This window comes from Trachurus japonicus, chromosome 5 (genome assembly GCF_045865225.1).
Source record: "Trachurus japonicus isolate A0001 chromosome 5, Traja_1.0".
In the NCBI taxonomy this organism is placed as follows: domain Eukaryota; kingdom Metazoa; phylum Chordata; class Actinopteri; order Carangiformes; family Carangidae; genus Trachurus; species Trachurus japonicus.
In genome coordinates this window covers 4400155-4415564 of record NC_140911.1, presented here as the reverse complement: position 1 = coordinate 4415564, position 15410 = coordinate 4400155, and the positions used below count along the sequence as shown (strand labels likewise).

General features: G+C 55.8%; 1 protein-coding gene across 1 annotated transcript in view; it reads right to left on the bottom strand.

Annotated features, from left to right (window-relative positions):
- Positions 1-15194: 15194 nt before the first annotated feature.
- The window catches only part of LOC146986842 (uncharacterized), a 44185-nt gene continuing 43969 nt past the window's right edge, over positions 15195-15410 (bottom strand). Inside the window, exon 7 of the mRNA XM_085777877.1 lies at positions 15195-15349. Coding sequence (XP_085634003.1) covers positions 15209-15349 — 141 coding nt within the window. The 3' untranslated portion in view covers positions 15195-15208. The remainder of the gene's footprint in view (positions 15350-15410) is intronic.

Genomic DNA, 15410 nt, shown 5'->3' with positions numbered 1-15410 from the left:
CCTCTCCCTCTCCTCCCCTCTCCCTCTCCCTCTCCCTCTCCTCTCTCCTCTCCCTCCTCTCCCCCTCTCTCCCTCTCCTCTCTCCCTCTCCTCTCCCTCCCTCTCCCTCTCCTCTCTCCCTCTCCTCTCTCCCTCTCCTCTCTCCCCCTCTCCCTCTCCTCTCCCCCTCTCCCTCTCCTCTCTCCCTCTCCCTCTCCCCCTCTCCTCCCTCTCCTCCTTCCCTCTCCTCTCCCTCTCCTCCCTCCCACTCCTCTCCCTCACCTCCCTCTCCTCTCCCTCTCCCTCTTCACCTCCCTCTCCTCCTTCTCTCCTCTCCTTCTCCCTCTCCTCTCCTCTCCTCTCCCCTCCTCCTCCTCTTCCTCCTCTCCCCTCTCCTCTCTCTCCCCTCTCTCCCACTCCTCTCCCTCCCTCTCCCACTCCTCTCCTCCCTCTCCTCTCTCTCCTCCCTCTCCCACTCCTCTCCATCCCTCTCCCACTCCCTCTCTCTCCTCCCTCTCTCCTCCTCCTCTCCTCCATCTCTCCTCCTCCTCTCCTCCCTCTCCTCCTTCTCTCCATCTCTCCACCTCCTCCCCTCCCCCTCTCCTCCTCCCTCTCTCCTCCTCTCCTCCTCCCCTCCCTCTCTCCTCCTCCCTCTCCTCCTCTCCCCCCTCCTCTCCCTCTCCTCTCTCTCCTCCCTCTCCCCTCCTCCTCCTCCCTCTCTCCTCTCCTCTCCTCCTCCTCTTCCTCTCCTCTCCTCCTCCTCTCCTCTCTCTCCTCTCCTCCTCTCCCCCTCTCCTCCCTCTCCCTCCTCTCTCTCCCTCTCCTCTCCCCTTCCCCTCTCCTTTTCCTCTCCTCTCCCTCCTCCTCTCTCCTCCCCCTCCTCGTCCTTCTCCCTCTCTCTCCTCCCCCTCCTCTCCCTCCTCCTCCTTCTCCTCTCCTCCTCCTCTCCCTCCTCTCCTCTCCCTCTCCCTCTCCCCCTCCCTCTCTCATCTCCTCTCCTCTCTCCCTTCCTCCTCTCCTCTCCTCTCTCCTCTCCTTCTCTCCCCTCCTCTCCTCTCCTCTCCTCTTCTCCTCCTCCTCTCCTCTCTTCTCCTCTCCTCTTCTCCTCCCCTCCTCCTCTCCTCTCCCTCCTCTCTCTCCTCTCCTCCCCTCCCCTCTCCTCTCTCCTCTCCTCCCCTCTCCTCTCCTCCCCTCCCCCTCTCTCTCTCCTCTCTTCCCCCTCCCTTTCTCCTCTCTTCCTCCTCCCTCTCTCCTTCTCCTCTACTCTCTTCTCTCTCTCTCCCTCCCTCCCTCTCCCTCTTCTCGCTCTCTCTCCTCCTCTCTCTCTCTCCTTCCCTCTCTCCTCTCTCCTCTCTCTCCTCTCCTCTCCTCCTCTCCTACCCTCCTCTTCTCTCTCCCTCTCCTCACTCTCCTCTCCTCTCTCCGCTCTCTCCTTCTCTCCCTTCCTCTCTCTCTCCCCTCCTCCCTCTCTCTCCTCTCCTCCCCCCCTTCTCATTCTCCTCCTCCTCTCACTCTCTCCCTCCTCTCCTCTCTCTCTCCCTCTCCTCTCCTCTCCCTCATCCTCTCCTCTCCTCACTCAACTCTCCTCCCTCTCCTCTCCCCCTCCTCTCTCCTCTCCCTCTCCTCTCCTCTCTCCCTCCTCTCTCTCTCCTCCCTCTCCTCTCTCTCTCCTCTCTCTCCTCTCCTCTCCCTCCTCCTCTCACCTCCTCTCCTCTTCCTCTCTCCTCTCCCTCTCCCTCTCCTCCTCTCCTCCCTCTTCCTCTCCTCCCCCTCTCTCTCCTCCCTCTCCCTCCTCTCCTCTCCTCTCTCCTCTCCTCTCCCTCTCCTCTCCCCCTCTCTCCTCTCCTCTCCTCTCTCCTCTCTCTTCCTCTCCCTCTCCTCCCTCTCCTCTCCTCTCCTCTCCCCTCTCCCTCTCCTCTCCATCTCCCTCTCCCTCTCCTCTCCAGCTCTCCTCTCCCTCTCCCTCTCCCTCTCCTCTCCTCTTCCTCTCCCTCTCCCTCTCCTCTCCCTCTTCCTCCCTCTCCCTCTCCTCTCCCCTCTCCCTCTATCTCTCCTCCCTCTCCTCCCTCTCTCCCTCTCTTCTCTCCTCCTCCCCCTCTCTCCTCCTCCCTCTCCTCTCCCACTCCTCTCCCTCTCCCTCTCCCACTCCTCTCCTCTCCCTCTCCTCTCCCCTCCTCTCTCCCTCCCTCCTCTCCTCTCCCTCCTCTCCTCTCCCCTCCCTCTCCTCTCCTCTCCCTCTCTCCTCCCTCCTCCTCCTCTCCTTCTCCTGCCCTCCCTCTCCTCCCTCTCCTCTTCTCCTCTCCTCTCCCTTCCATCTTCCTCTCCCTCTCTCCCTCTCCCTCTCCTCTCTCCTCTCCTCTTCCTCCTCCTCTCTCCTCTCCTCCTCTCCCCCCTCCTCTCCTCTCTCCTCCTCTCCCTCCTCCCTCTCCTCTCCTCTCTCTCTCCCTACCCCTCTCCCTCCTCCTCTCCTCTCTCCCCTGTCCTCTCCCTCTGTCCTCTCCCTCTCCTCTCCTCCTCCCTCTCCTCCCTCTCCTCCCTCTATCCCCTCTCCTCCTCCCCTCCTCTCCTCTCTCTCTCCTCTCCTCTCCTCTCTCCTCCCCTCCTCCTTTTCCTCCTCCTCCCTCCTCCTCTCCCTCTCTCCTCTCCTCTCCTCTCCTCCTCCTCCTCTTCCTCCCCCTCCTCCTCTCCTCTCCTCTCCCTCCTCTCTCCTCCTCTTCCTCCTCTCCTTCTCCTCCTCTCCTCTTCCTCCTCTCTCCTCTCCTCTCCTCTCCCTCCTCCTCCCCCTCCTCCTCTCCTCTCCTCTCCCTCCTCCTCTTCCTCTCCTCTCCTCCTCTCCTCTCCTCCTCTCCTCTCCCCCTCTTCCTCTCCTCTCTCCTCTCCTCTTCCTCCTCCTCTCTCCTCTCCTCTGCCCTCTCCTCTCCCTCCCTCTCCTCTCCTCCCCCTCTCCCTCCTCCTCCTCCTCCCTCTCCCTCCTCCTCCTCCCTCTCCCTCCTCCTCCTCTTCCTTCTCTCTCCTCCCCCTCCTCCCTCTCTCTCCTCCTCCTTCTCTCCCTCTTCTCCCTCCTCTCTCCTCCCCCTCCTCCTCCTCCTCCCTCTCTCCCTCTCTCTCCTCTCCCTGTGCGTCCTCTCCCTCTCTCTCCTCTCCCTCTCTCCTCCCCTCTCCCTCCTCCCCTCTCTCTCCCTCTCTTCTCTCCTCACCCTCTCCCTTCCCTCCTCTCCTCCCCTCTCCTCTCCTCCTCTCCTCCTCTCCCTCTCCTCTCCTCTCCTCTTCCTCTTCCTCTCCCTCTCCTCTCCCTCTACCTCTCCTCTTCCTCTCCTCTCCTCTCCCTCTCCTCTCCTCTCCCTCTCCCTCTCCTCTCCTCTCCCTCTCCCTCTCCCTCTCCTCTCCCTCTTCCTCTCCCTCCCTCTCCCTCTACTCCCTCTCCCTCCATCCCTCCCCTCTCCACTCCTCTCCTCCCTCTCCTCTCCCTCTCTCCTCCTCCTCTCTCTCCTCCTCTCTCTCCCTTCCTCCCTCCTTCTCTCCTCTCCCTCTTCCTCTCCTCCTCTCCTCCTCTCCTCCTCCCTCTCCTCTCTCTCTCTCCTCTCCTCTCTCTCTCCTCTCCTCTCCTCTTCTCCCTCCTCCTCTCCTCCCTCCCTCCTCCCTCTCTCCTCCTCTCTCTCTCTTCTCTTCTCTCCTCTCCTCTCTCTCCTCCTCTCCTCTCCTCTCCTCTCCTCCTCTCCTCTTCTCTCTCCTCCCCTCTCTCCTCTCCTCTCCCCTCCTCTCCTCTCTCTCCTCCCTCTCTCTCTCTCTCTCCCTCCTCTCCCTCTCCTCTCCTCTCCTCCCTCTCTCCCTCTCCTCCTCCCCTCTCCTCCTCCTTCTCTCTCCTCTCCCTCTCCACCACCTCTCCCTCCTCTCCCTCTCCTCTCCCTCTCTCTCTCCCCTCTCCCTCTCTCTCTCCACCTCCTCTCCCTCCCTCTCTGCTCTCTCTCCTCTCCTCTCCCTCTCCTCTCCTCTCTCCTCTCCTTAACCCTCTCTCCCTCTCTCCTCTCCTCCTCTCCTCCTCCCCTCCTCTCCTCTCTCTTCTCTCCTCCTCTCCTCCTCCTCCTCTCCTCTCTCTCCTCTCCTTTCTCCACCTCCTCCTTCTCTCCTCCCCTCTCCTCTCCTCTCCTCTCCCCTCTCTCCTCCTCTCCTCCCCTCTTCCCTCCCTCTCCTCTCCCCTCTCCTCCTCTCTTCCTCCTCCTCTCCCTCTTCCTCTCCTCTCTCCTCCTCTCCCCTCCTTCCTCCTCTCTCCTCTCCTCCTTCCTCTCCTCTCTCCTCTCCTCTCCCCTCTCCTCTCCTCTCCCCTCTCCTCTCCTCTCTCCCTCTCTCCTCTCCTCTTCCTCTTCCTCTCCTCTCCCTCTCCTCTCCCTCTCCTCTCCCTCTCCTCTCTCCTCTCCTCTCCCTCTCCCTCTCCTCTCCCTCTCCTCTCCTCTCCTCTCCCTCTCCCTCTCCTCCTCTCCTCCCTCTCCCTCCTCTCCTCTCTCCTCTCCCTCTCCTCTTCCTCTCCCTCTCCTCCTCTCTCTCCTCTCCTCTCCCTCTCCTCTCTCCTCCCTCTCCTCTCTCTCCTCTCTCTCCTCTCCCTCCTCCCTCTCTCTTCCTCTCCTCTCCTTCTCTCCTCCTCCTCTCCTCTCCTCTCCTCTCCTCTCCTCTTCCTCTTCCTCCCTCTTTCTCCTCCTTCTCTCTCCTCCTCTCCTCTCCTCCTCTCCTCTCCTCCTCTCCTCTCCTCCTCTCCTCTCCTCTCTCCTCTCCTCTCCCCTCTCCTCCTCCTCCTCTCCTCTCTCCCCTCCTCTCCTCTCTCCTCTCTTCTCCTCCTCTCTCCTCTCCCTCTCCTCCTCTCCTCTCCTCTCTCCTCTTCCTCTCCTCTCCTCTCCTCTCCTCCCTCTCTCCTCCTCTCTCTCTTCTCTCCTCCCCTCCCTCCTCCTCCCTCCCTCTCTCCTCTCTCTCTCCTCTCCTCCTCTCTCCCTCTCCTCCTCTTCTGCTCTCCTCTCCTCTTCCTCTCTCCTCTTCCTCTCTCCTCCTCCTCTTCCTCCTCCTCCTCTCCTGCTCTCCTCTCCTCTCTCCTCCTCCTCTCTCCTCTTCCTCTCTCCTCCTCCTTTTCCTCTCTCCTCCTCCTCTTCTCTCTCCTCTCTCTCTCTCCCTCTCCCTCCCTCTCTGTCTCTCCTCTCCCTCTCTGTCTCTCCTCTCCCTCCCCTCTCCTCTCCTCTCCTCCCTCTCCTCTTCCCCCTCCTCTCCTCTCCCTCCCCTCTCCTCTCCCTCTCCTCCTCTCCTCTCCCTCCTCTCCTCTTCCTCTCCTCTCTCCCTCCTCTCCTCCTCTTCCTCTCCTCTCCTCTCTCCTCTCCTCTCCTCTCCTCCTCCTCTTCCTCCTCTCCTCCCCTCTCTCCTCCTCCTCCTCCCCTCTCCTCTCCTCTCCTCCTCCTCTTCCTCCTCCTCTCCTTCTCTCCTCTCCTCTCCTCCTCATCCCTCTATCCTCTCCTCTCCTCTCTCCTCTCCTCTCCTCTCCCTCTCTTCTCGCCTTCTCTCCCTCACTCCTCTCCTCTCCCTCCTCTCCCTCTGCTCCCTCCTCTCTCCTCCTCTCCCTCCTTCTCCCTCCTCTCCTCCTCCTCTCTCTCTCTCTCTCCCTCCTCCTACCCCTCCTCTCCTCCCCTCTCCTCTCCCTCCACTCCTCCTCTCCTCCACTCCTCCCTCTCCTCTCCTCTCCTCTCCTCTCCTCTCCCTCTCCTCCCTCTCCTCCTCCTCTCCTCTCCTCCTGTTCTCTCCTCCCTCTCCTCCTCCTCCTCCTCCTCTCCCTCTCCTCTTTCCCCTCTCCTCCTCCTCCTCCTCCTCCACCTCCTCCCCCTCCCCTCCCCTCCCCTCTCCCTCCCTCCTCTCCCCTCCCTCTCCTCTCCTCTCCCTCCCCTCCTCCCTCTCTCACCCCTCCTCTCCCTCTCCCTCTCCCTCTCTCCTCTCTCCTATACCTCTCCTCTCTCCTCTCCCTCTCCTCCTCTCCTCTCCTCTCTTCCTCTCCTCTCCACCAACTCCTCTCCCTCTCCTCTCTCCCCTCTCCTCTCCCCTCTCTCCTCTCCCGTCTCCTCTCCTCTCCTCCTCCCCTCTCCTCTCCTCTCCCTCCTCCCCTCTCCCTCTCCTTCCCCTCCTCTCCCCCTCCTCTCCTCTCTCCCCTCTCCTCTCCTCTCTCTCCCTCTCCTCTCCCTCCTCTCCTCTCCTCTCCTCTCCCCATCTCATCTCTCCTCTCCTCTCCTCCCCTCTCCTCCTCCCTCTCCTCTCCTCTCCTCTCCCTCTCCCCTCTCCTCTCCTCTCCTCCCCTCTCTCCTCTCCTCTCCCTCTCCTCTCTCCTATACCTCTCCTCTCTCCCCTCCTCCTCTCCTCTCTCCTCTCTTCCTCTCCTCTCCCCCTCCTCCTCCCCCTCTCCCTCTCCTCCCTCTCCTCTTCCCTCTCTCCTCTCCCTCACCCTCTCCTCTCCTCTCCTCTCCCTCTCCTCTCCTCTTCCTCTCCTCCTCCCTCTCTCCTCCTCCCTCCCTCCTCCTCCCTCTCCCCCTCCTCTCCTCTTCCTCTCCCCTCTCCTCCCTCTCCTCTCCCTTCCTCTCCCCTCTCCTCTCTCCTCCTCCTCTCCTCTCTCCTCTCCCTCTCCCCTCTCCTCTCCTCCATCCCTCTCCTCTCCCTCCCTCCCCTCTCCTCTCTCCCCCTCTCCTCTCCTCTCCTCTCCCTCCTCCTCTCCTCCTCTCCTCTTCCTCTCCTCTCCCTCCTTTCTCTCCTCTCCCCCTCCCTCCTCCCCTCTCTCTCTACTCCTCCCTCTCCTCTCCTCCTCCTCTCCTCTCCCCCTCCTCCTCCCCCTCTCCTCTTCTCTTCTCTTCCTCCTCCTCCTACTCCCCCTCTCCTCCTCTCCTAATCTCCTCTTCCTCCTCTCTCCTCTCCCTCTCTTCCTCTCCCTCTCCTCCTCCTCTCCTCCTCTCCTCCTCCTCCTCCTCCTCTCCTCTCCTCCTCCTCTCCTCCTCCTCTCCTTCCCCTCTCCTTCTCTCTCCTCTGCTCCTCCTCTCCCTCCCTCTCCCTCTCCTCTCCCTCTTCCTCTCCCTCTCCCTCTCCCTCTCCCTCTCCTCTCCTCTCTCCTCCCCTCCTCTCTCCTCTCCTCTCCTCTCCCCTCTTCCTCTCCCTATCCTCTACCTCTCCTCTACCTCTACCTCTCCTCTTCCTCTCTCCTCCTCCACCTCTTCCTCTCTCCTCTCCCTCCTCCTCTTCTCTCTCCTCTCCCTCCTTTTCCTCTCTCCTCTCCTCTTCTCCTTCCTCTCCCCTCCCCTCCTCTCCTCTTCCCCTCTCCTCCTCCCCTCTTCCCCTCCTCTCCTCCCCTCTCCTCTCCTCTTCCTCTCTCCTCTCCTCTCCTCTCTCCTCTCCCTCCCTCTATCCTCCTCCCTCTCCCTCTCCTCTCCCTCGTTCCTCTTCCTCTCCTCTCACCACTCCACTCTCTCCTCTCCTCTCCTCTCCTCTCCTCTTCCTCTTCCTCTCCTCTCCCTCTACCTCTCCTCTTCCTCTCCTCTCCCTCTACCTCTCCTCTTCCTCTCCCTCTCCCTCTCCTCTTCCTCTCCCTCTCCTCTCCCTCTCCTCTTCCTCTCCTCTCCCTCTCCTCTTCCTCTCCCTCTCCTCTCCCTCTCCCTCTCCTCTTCCTCTCCCTCTCCTCTCCCTCTCCTCTTCCTCTCCCTCTCCTCTCCCTCTCCCTCTCCTCCTCCTCTTCCCTCCTTCCCTCCTCTCCTTCTCCTCTCCTCACCCTACACTCCTCTCCCTCTCCCTCTCCTCTACCTCCCCTCTTCCTCTCCTCCTCCTCTCCCTCTTCCTCTTCCTCTCCTCTCCTCTCCCTCTTCCTCTTCCTCTACCTCTCCTCTTCCCTCTCCCCTTCTCCTCTCCTCTCCTATTCCTCTCCCTCTTCCTCTCCCTCTCCCTCCTCTCCCTCTACTCTCCTCCTCCTCTCACCTCCTCCCTCTCCTCTCCTCTCCTCTCCCTCTACCTCTTCCTCTCTCCTCTCCTCCTCTCTCCTCCTCTCCCTCTACCTCTCCTCTTCCTCTCCTCTTCCTCTTCCTCCCCTCTCCTCTCCTCTCCTCTCCTCTCCTCTCCTCCTCCTTCACTTCCTCTCTCCTCTCCTCGCCCCTCCTCCTCTACCCTCTCCCATTCCTCTCCTCCTCTCCCTCTTCCTCTCCATCTTCCTCCTCCTCTCCTCTCCTCTTCCTCTCCTCCTTCTCCTTTCTCCCTCTCCTCTTCCTCCCAGCTCCTCTCCCTATCCTCTCCTCTCCTCTCTCCTCCTCTCCTCTCCTCTCCCCCCTCCTCTCTCCTCTTCCTCCTCTCTTCTTCCTCTCCTCTTCCTCCTCTCCTCTCCCTCTCCTCTTCCTCTCCCTCTCCTCCCCCTCCTCTTCCTCTCATCTTACCTCTCACCTCCCCTCTCCTCTTCCTCTCCTCTCCCTCTCTCCTCCTCTCCTCTCCCTCTCTCCTCTCCTCTCCTCTCCCTTTCTCCCTCCATTCCTCTCCCTCCATTCCTCTCTCCCTCCCTCTCCTCTCTCCTCTCCTCTCCCTCCTCCTCTCTCTCCCTCTTCTCTCCCTCCCTCCTCTTCCTCTCCTCTCCCTCTCCCTCTCTCTTCCTCTCCTCTCCTCTCCCCTCTCCTATCCTCCTCCCTCTCCTCCTTTCTTCCTATCTCCCTCCTTCCTCCCTCTCCTCTTCCTCTCCCCTCTCCACACCCTCACTCCTCCCCTCTCCTCTCCCTCTCCCTCTCCCTCCTCCCTCTCCACACCTCTCCTCTCCCCTCCTCTCCTCTTCCGCTCCTTCCGCTCCTCTTCCCCTCCTCTCCCTCCCCTCTTCCTCCTCTCCCTCCCTCTCCTCTTCCTCTCCCTTTACCTCTCCTCTCTCTCCCTCCCCCTCTCCTCTCTCCCTCTCCTCTTCCTCATCCTCTCCCACTTCCACACCTCTTTCTCTCCTCTCTCTCCCTCTCCTCTCCCTCTCTCTCCCCTCTCCCTCTCCACTCCCTCTCCTCTCCCCTCTCCCCTCTCCCTCTCCCTCTCCTCTCCCTCTCCCTCTCCCTCTCCCTCTCCCTCTCCCTCTCCCTCTCCTCTCCTCTCCTCCCTCTACCTCTCTCTACCTCTCTCTACCTCTCCTCTCTCTACCTCTCCTCTCTCTACCTCTCCTCTCTCTACCTCTCCTCTCTCATCTCTCCTCTCCCTCTCCTCTCCCTCTTCCTCTCCCTCTCCCTCTCCTCTTCCTCTCCCTCTCCTCTCCCTCTCCCTCTCCTCTCCCTCTTCCTCTCCTCTCCCTCTCCCTCTCCCTCTCCTCTTCCTCTCCTCTTCTCTCCTCTCCCTCTCCCTCTCCCTCTCCCTCTTCCTCACACTCCCACTCTCCCTCTCCCTCTCCCCTCTCCTCTCCCTCTCCTCTCCCTCCTCTCCTCTCCCTCCTCTCCTCTCCTCTCCTCTCCCTCTCCTCTCCCTCTTCCTCTCCCTCTTCCTCTTCCTCTCCCTCTCCTCTCCCTCTCCTCTTCCTCTCCTCTCCCTCTCCCTCTCCTCTTCCTCTCCTCTCCCTCTTCCTCTTCCTCTCCCTCTCCTCTTCCTCTCCTCTCCCTCTCCTCTTCCTCTCCCTCTCCCTCTCCTCTCCCTCTCCTCTTCCTCTCCTCTCCCTCTTCCTCTCCCTCTACCTCTCCTCTTCCTCTCCTCTCCCTCTACCTCTCCTCTTCCTCTCCTCTCCCTCTTCCTCTCCCTCTCCTCTTCCTCTCCTCTCCCTCTTCCTCTCCTCTTCCTCTTCCTCTCCCTCTCCTCTTCCTCTCCTCTCCCTCTTCCTCTTCCTCTACCTCTCCTCTTCCTCTCCCTCTCCCTCTCCTCTCCTCTCCTCTCCTCTCCTCTCCCTCTCCTCTCCCTCTCCTCTCCTCTCCCTCTTCCTCTTCCTCTCCTCTCCCTCTACCTCTCCTCTTCCTCTCCCTCTCCTCTCCCTCTCCTCTTCCTCTCCCTCTACCTCTCCCTCTTCCTCTCCTCTTCCTCTTCCTCTCCCTCTCCTCTCCCTCTCCTCTTCCTCTCCCTCTCCTCTCCCTCTCCTCTCCCTCTCCTCTCCCTCTCCTCTCCCTCTCCTCTTCCTCTCCCTCTCCTCTCCCTCTCCTCTTCCTCTCCCTCTCCTCTCCCTCTCCCTCTACCTCTCCTCTTCCTCTCCCTCTCCTCTCCCTCTCCTCTTCCTCTCCCTCTACCTCTCCTCTTCCTCTCCCTCTCCTCTCCCTCTCCTCTTCCTCTCCCTCTTCCTCTCCCTCTACCTCTCCTCTTCCTCTACCTCTCCTCTTCCTCTTCCTCTCCTCTCCTCTCCCTCTCCTCTTCCTCTCCCTCTACCTCTCCTCTTCCTCTCCCCTCCTCTCCCTCTCCTCCCTCTCTTCCACCCCTCCCTCTCCTCTCCCTCTCCCTCTCCTCTACCCTCTCCTCTTCTTCCTCTACCCTCTCCTCTCCCTCCCTCCTCTCTCCTCTCCCTCTACCTCTCCTCTTCCTCTCCCTCTCCTCTCCCTCTCCCTCTCCTCTTCCTCTTCCTCTCCCTCTCCTCTTCCTCTCCTCTCCCTCTTCCTCTTCCTCTCCCTCTACCTCTCCTCTTCCTCTCCCTCTCCTCTCCCTCTCCTATTCCTCTCCTCTCCCTCTTCCTCTTCCTCTCCTCTCCCTCTACCTCTCCTCTTCCTCTCCTCTCCCTCTCCTCTTCCTCTCCCTCTACCTCTCCTCTTCCTCTCCCTCTCCTCTCCCTCTCCTCTTCCTCTCCCTCTCCTCTCCCTCTCCCTCTCCTCTTCCTCTCCCTCTCCTCTCCCTCTCCTCTCCTCTCCCTCTCCTCTCCCTCTCCCTCTACCTCTCCTCTTCCTCTCCTCTCCCTCTTCCTCTTCCTCTCCTCTCCCTCTACCTCTCCTCTTCCTCTCCCTCTCCTCTCCCTCTCCTCTTCCTCTCCTCTCCCTCTTCCTCTCCCTCTACCTCTCCTCTTCCTCTCCTCTTCCTCTCCTCTCCTCTCCCTCTCCTCTTCCTCTCCCTCTACCTCTCCTCTTCCTCTCCCTCTCCCTCTCCTCTCCCTCTCCTCTTCCTCTCCTCTCCCTCTCCTCTTCCTCTCCCTCTCCTCTCCCTCTCCTCTCCCTCTCCCTCTCCTCTCCCTCTCCCTCTACCTCTCCTCTCCCTCTCCCTCTCCTCTCCCTCTCCCTCTTCCTCTCCTCTCCCTCTCCTCTTCCTCTCCTCTCCCTCTCCTCTCCCTCTCCTCTCCCTCTCCTCTCCCTCTCCTCTTCCTCTCCTCTCCCTCTTCCTCTTCCTCTCCCTCTCCCTCTCCTCTCCCTCTCCTCTCCCTCTCCTCTTCCTCTCCCTCTCCTCTCCCTCTCCTCTTCCTCTCCCTCTCCTCTCCCTCTCCTCTCCCTCTTCCTCTCCCTCTACCTCTCCTCTTCCTCTTCCTCTCCCTCTACCTCTCCTCTTCCTCTCCCTCTCCTCTCCCTCTCCTCTTCCTCTCCTCTCCCTCTCCTCTTCCTCTCCCTCTCCCTCTCCTCTCCCTCTTCCTCTCCCTCTCCCTCTCCTCTTCCTCTCCCTCTCCTCTCCCTCTACCTCTCCTCTTCCTCTCCCTCTCCTCTCCCTCTCCTCTCCCTCTTCCTCTCCCTCTCCCTCTCCTCTTCCTCTTCCTCTCCCTCTACCTCTCCTCTTCCTCTCCCTCTCCCTCTCCCTCTCCTCTTCCTCTCCCTCTCCTCTCCCTCTCCCTCTCCCTCTCCCTCTTCCTCTCCTCTTCCTCTCCCTCTCCTCTTCCTCTTCCTCTACCTCTCCTCTCCCTCTCCTCTCCCTCTACCTCTCCTCTTCCTCTCCCTCTCCTCTCCCTCTCCCTCTCCTCTTCCTCTTCCTCTCCCTCTTCCTCTCCCTCTCCTCTCCCTCTCCCTCTTCCTCTTCCTCTTCCTCTCCCTCTTCCTCTTCCTCTCCCTCTCCTCTCCCTCTCCTCTCCCTCTTCCTCTCCCTCTCCTCTCCCTCTCCCTCTTCCTCTTCCTCTCCCTCTTCCTCTCCCTCTCCCTCTCCTCTCCCTCTCCTCTTCCTCTTCCTCTCCTCTCCCTCTTCCTCTCCTCTCCCTCTTCCTCTTCCTCTCCTCTCCCTCTTCCTCTCCTCTTCCTCTTCCTCTCCTCTTCCTCTTCCTCTCCTCTTCCTCTCCTCCGAGCAGGTGAGAGCCCCCTTTGAGATTGGCGTCACCATGACAACGGAGGACTTGGAGCAGTACGGCGTGATGCTGCAGGAGTTGGTCCATCGTCTCCTGGGAGGCGCAGAGACACCAGGTGTTCCTCTTATATCCAATATATCATACCCTATATATTTATATATTTATACACAGCCATGGGGAAAAATGAAGAGTCCACTTTCATAAATGGTTCTTTAAAAGCATCTCTGCATGGCACCAGTTGTTTTTTTTAACACAAAATCTGGTTTTATAGGAAGATTATTTAAAAAAAAACCACTGCTGGGATTTAACATTGACATTATCATCACCAAAACTTGATTTATAAACTCTCTCTCTCTCTCTCTATATATATATATATATATATATATATATATATATTTATACAAATATTCCTGTTGTGTTGTTTAAGAATGAATATGAACATGTTTTCTTTGCATTATAATATTATTCAAGGTCTGAAAAGACTTTAAAATGTTTTGTTATTTTGACCAGTTGTCAATAAAAGCTCTAAATTACAATATTTTTATTTCAATTTTGGGAGAAATGTTGTCAGTAGTTCATAGAATAAAACAAAAATGTTCATTTTACTCAAACACACACCTAGAAATAGTAAAACCAGAGAAACTGGTCATTTTGAGGTGGTTTCTTAATCTTTTCCACAGCTGTTTCGTTTTTATGTACAAATTGTTTTAAAATCCAAAGTACAATTTCAATTCATAATAGTATACAGCAGACATGATCTTGTAAAAAAAGGTAACCCCAAAAGCTATCTATAGCTTATAAACAGGGCCCAGAACACCAAAAACAGCAATAAAATATAAAAACAACTCCTATTTCTACCTAGAATCTAATCTAACCCTATAAGGTAATTCCATAAGTACAAAGAGTATTAATAAAGTTTAACACAATAGCAACACATCAGACACAGGTAGTCTGTATTATTATTAAATATAAAACCAGATGTTGATGTGTCTTTAACGTCAGTGTCTCTTGTTTGTTTCAGAGAAACCGTAACCGACCTGGAGGATCATGGATCATGGACAATTATATTCTAATCTGCTGCCTCATAATTTCACTTAAATTAAATAATAATAATAATAATCATTAGAATCTGTTAAGTGTCGGCCTGTAGAGACACGTCCGTCTCATTTCTCTCATAACTCACTGTATTTATCTATATCTGTAAAACTCTGAAATCATTACTGACTCAGACTGTTGATAAATAACGCTTCAGTCTGAACCATTACATCTAACAACGTACAAAAAAACATGAGAAACTCATCTCAGAAAGATTCGTCTTTTGCTTCATCACGTGACCTAATTATGGAGTTTTAAAACATGTCTGATTATGAATTAGAAAACGTATCCCTACAATTAGATCTGATTTGTCTTCACTGCCTGTTAGAATAAACCATTCATTGATTAATTAATTGATTGTCTCTGATTTATGAGTGAGTGTTTAACAAAAAAAATTAATAATCTGAGTTGTTGTGTTTTCCTGTGACATTTTAAAGTGTCTTTCTGATTGCAAATGTTTTTGTAAGAACAAAAAAACACAAAAAAACAGTAAGAACTTCCTGTTCAAATCTGAGAAACTAGGTCAAACACACACACACGGAGCGCTCTGCCTCCAATAAGCACAGACACAACCACAGACATTATGAGTCCTGACCTACTTCCTTTCACCATCTTCATCTCCATTGTGAGGAGAGATGTGTGTGTTTCCAACACGTCCGGTCCATCCATCCCATCTCTCCGTCCATCTAATCTACAGATTCTCTCTGAGCAGCTGAATGAGTCGCAGCGACGGAGGGAAAACCACCGGCAGAATGAAAAAGCTCTCAGACAAATGTGTGAGATGAGCAGAGCGGGACGGAGGTGAAGTTAATGAAGCCGTCTGTCTCACAGCTTCAATAACAGACTCAATGTTTCACTCTTTTCCTTTCTACATTTACGTTTCCACCCGTGTGTGTGTCCAGCAAAAACACTTCTTCCTTAACATGTATTCTCTCGGAAAATCCACATTAAGGTTTTCATTTTACTTCATTTTTGTTAGTCTGACCCATGTCCTGTCAGGTGTCATTGTAAAGCTCTCTCTCTTATGTTATTAATTATCTACTGTAGGGTCCAAACATTGTAATTTTCCTTTGTATCCACAACCCATCGTAAAAGTACGATTGACATTAACAATCTCTGTAGTTTTACAGTCCAAGTCTTTAAAGGCCGTTTCCTCAGAAAGAGTTTTCCAGACTCAGACTCTGAGCTAGAAATCTCCACTTCAGCAGCACTGACAGACACCAAACCTTCCACTTTGATCCCTTTCTATATTCTGAAGGTTTTTACAGAGGGGATTGTTGATATATCATTCACAGCCTCATTTATACAACGTTTTATTCCTAAAAACATGGTGAAATTTGATTTTGTTTTTTAGGGCTGGTGACAGTATTTTCTCATTTACAGAGTGATAAAAAGAGATATCCAAAATCCTCCTCTGGAAAAACTTCTGACTCTAATATGTCAGCAAAATAAAACAAGAATTTTGAAAACAGCTTTATCCATTGTTCAGATTTCTGTTCTGGAAATGTATGCAAATTAGCATAGATTTCATTAGATATTGCCTCATTTACATATTTAAACATAAAATTTGACAAAACTTGTAATACAAAGAATATTTGTCTTAATGTAAGTGATAAACTTGGGAAGTTTCATGGTGATATCTGTTAGTTAGAATTTTTACCCTATTCACCTGCAGTGTAGGGAGTGAAATGGAAGCAGACAGACGCAGCAGCAGCAGCAGCAGCAACCGAAGGGTTAAAGGCTTTTAATCACGACGCCTCAACCAAACATCCAGACAAAATGAGAACAAGGTAGAATAGAGCAGCACAGAGAAGATGAACAACAACTTAAAACAAGAACTTCTGCAGAATTAATTATCTCTATGATGATGAAAACACACAAACATAAAATAGGAACGGAGAAACAATAATCCTATAATAATAATAATACTGATCATCATCAGGCCGGGGGGGTCGTAGTGTTGAAGCATCATATGCCGTAGAGCAGCCTGGTGTTGTTCCTGACGGTGCTGAGGACCGTGGTCATGTCCTGCTCCTTCAGCAGACTCAGCTCCTGCAGCGTGTGGATGCCCATCCCCGGGTGGGAGAACCGACACACTCCTTTCCTCACCTGCTCGTTAAAGAAAAGAGAAAAGAGATGTGTAGCAACCAACAACGTAATAACGACCAAT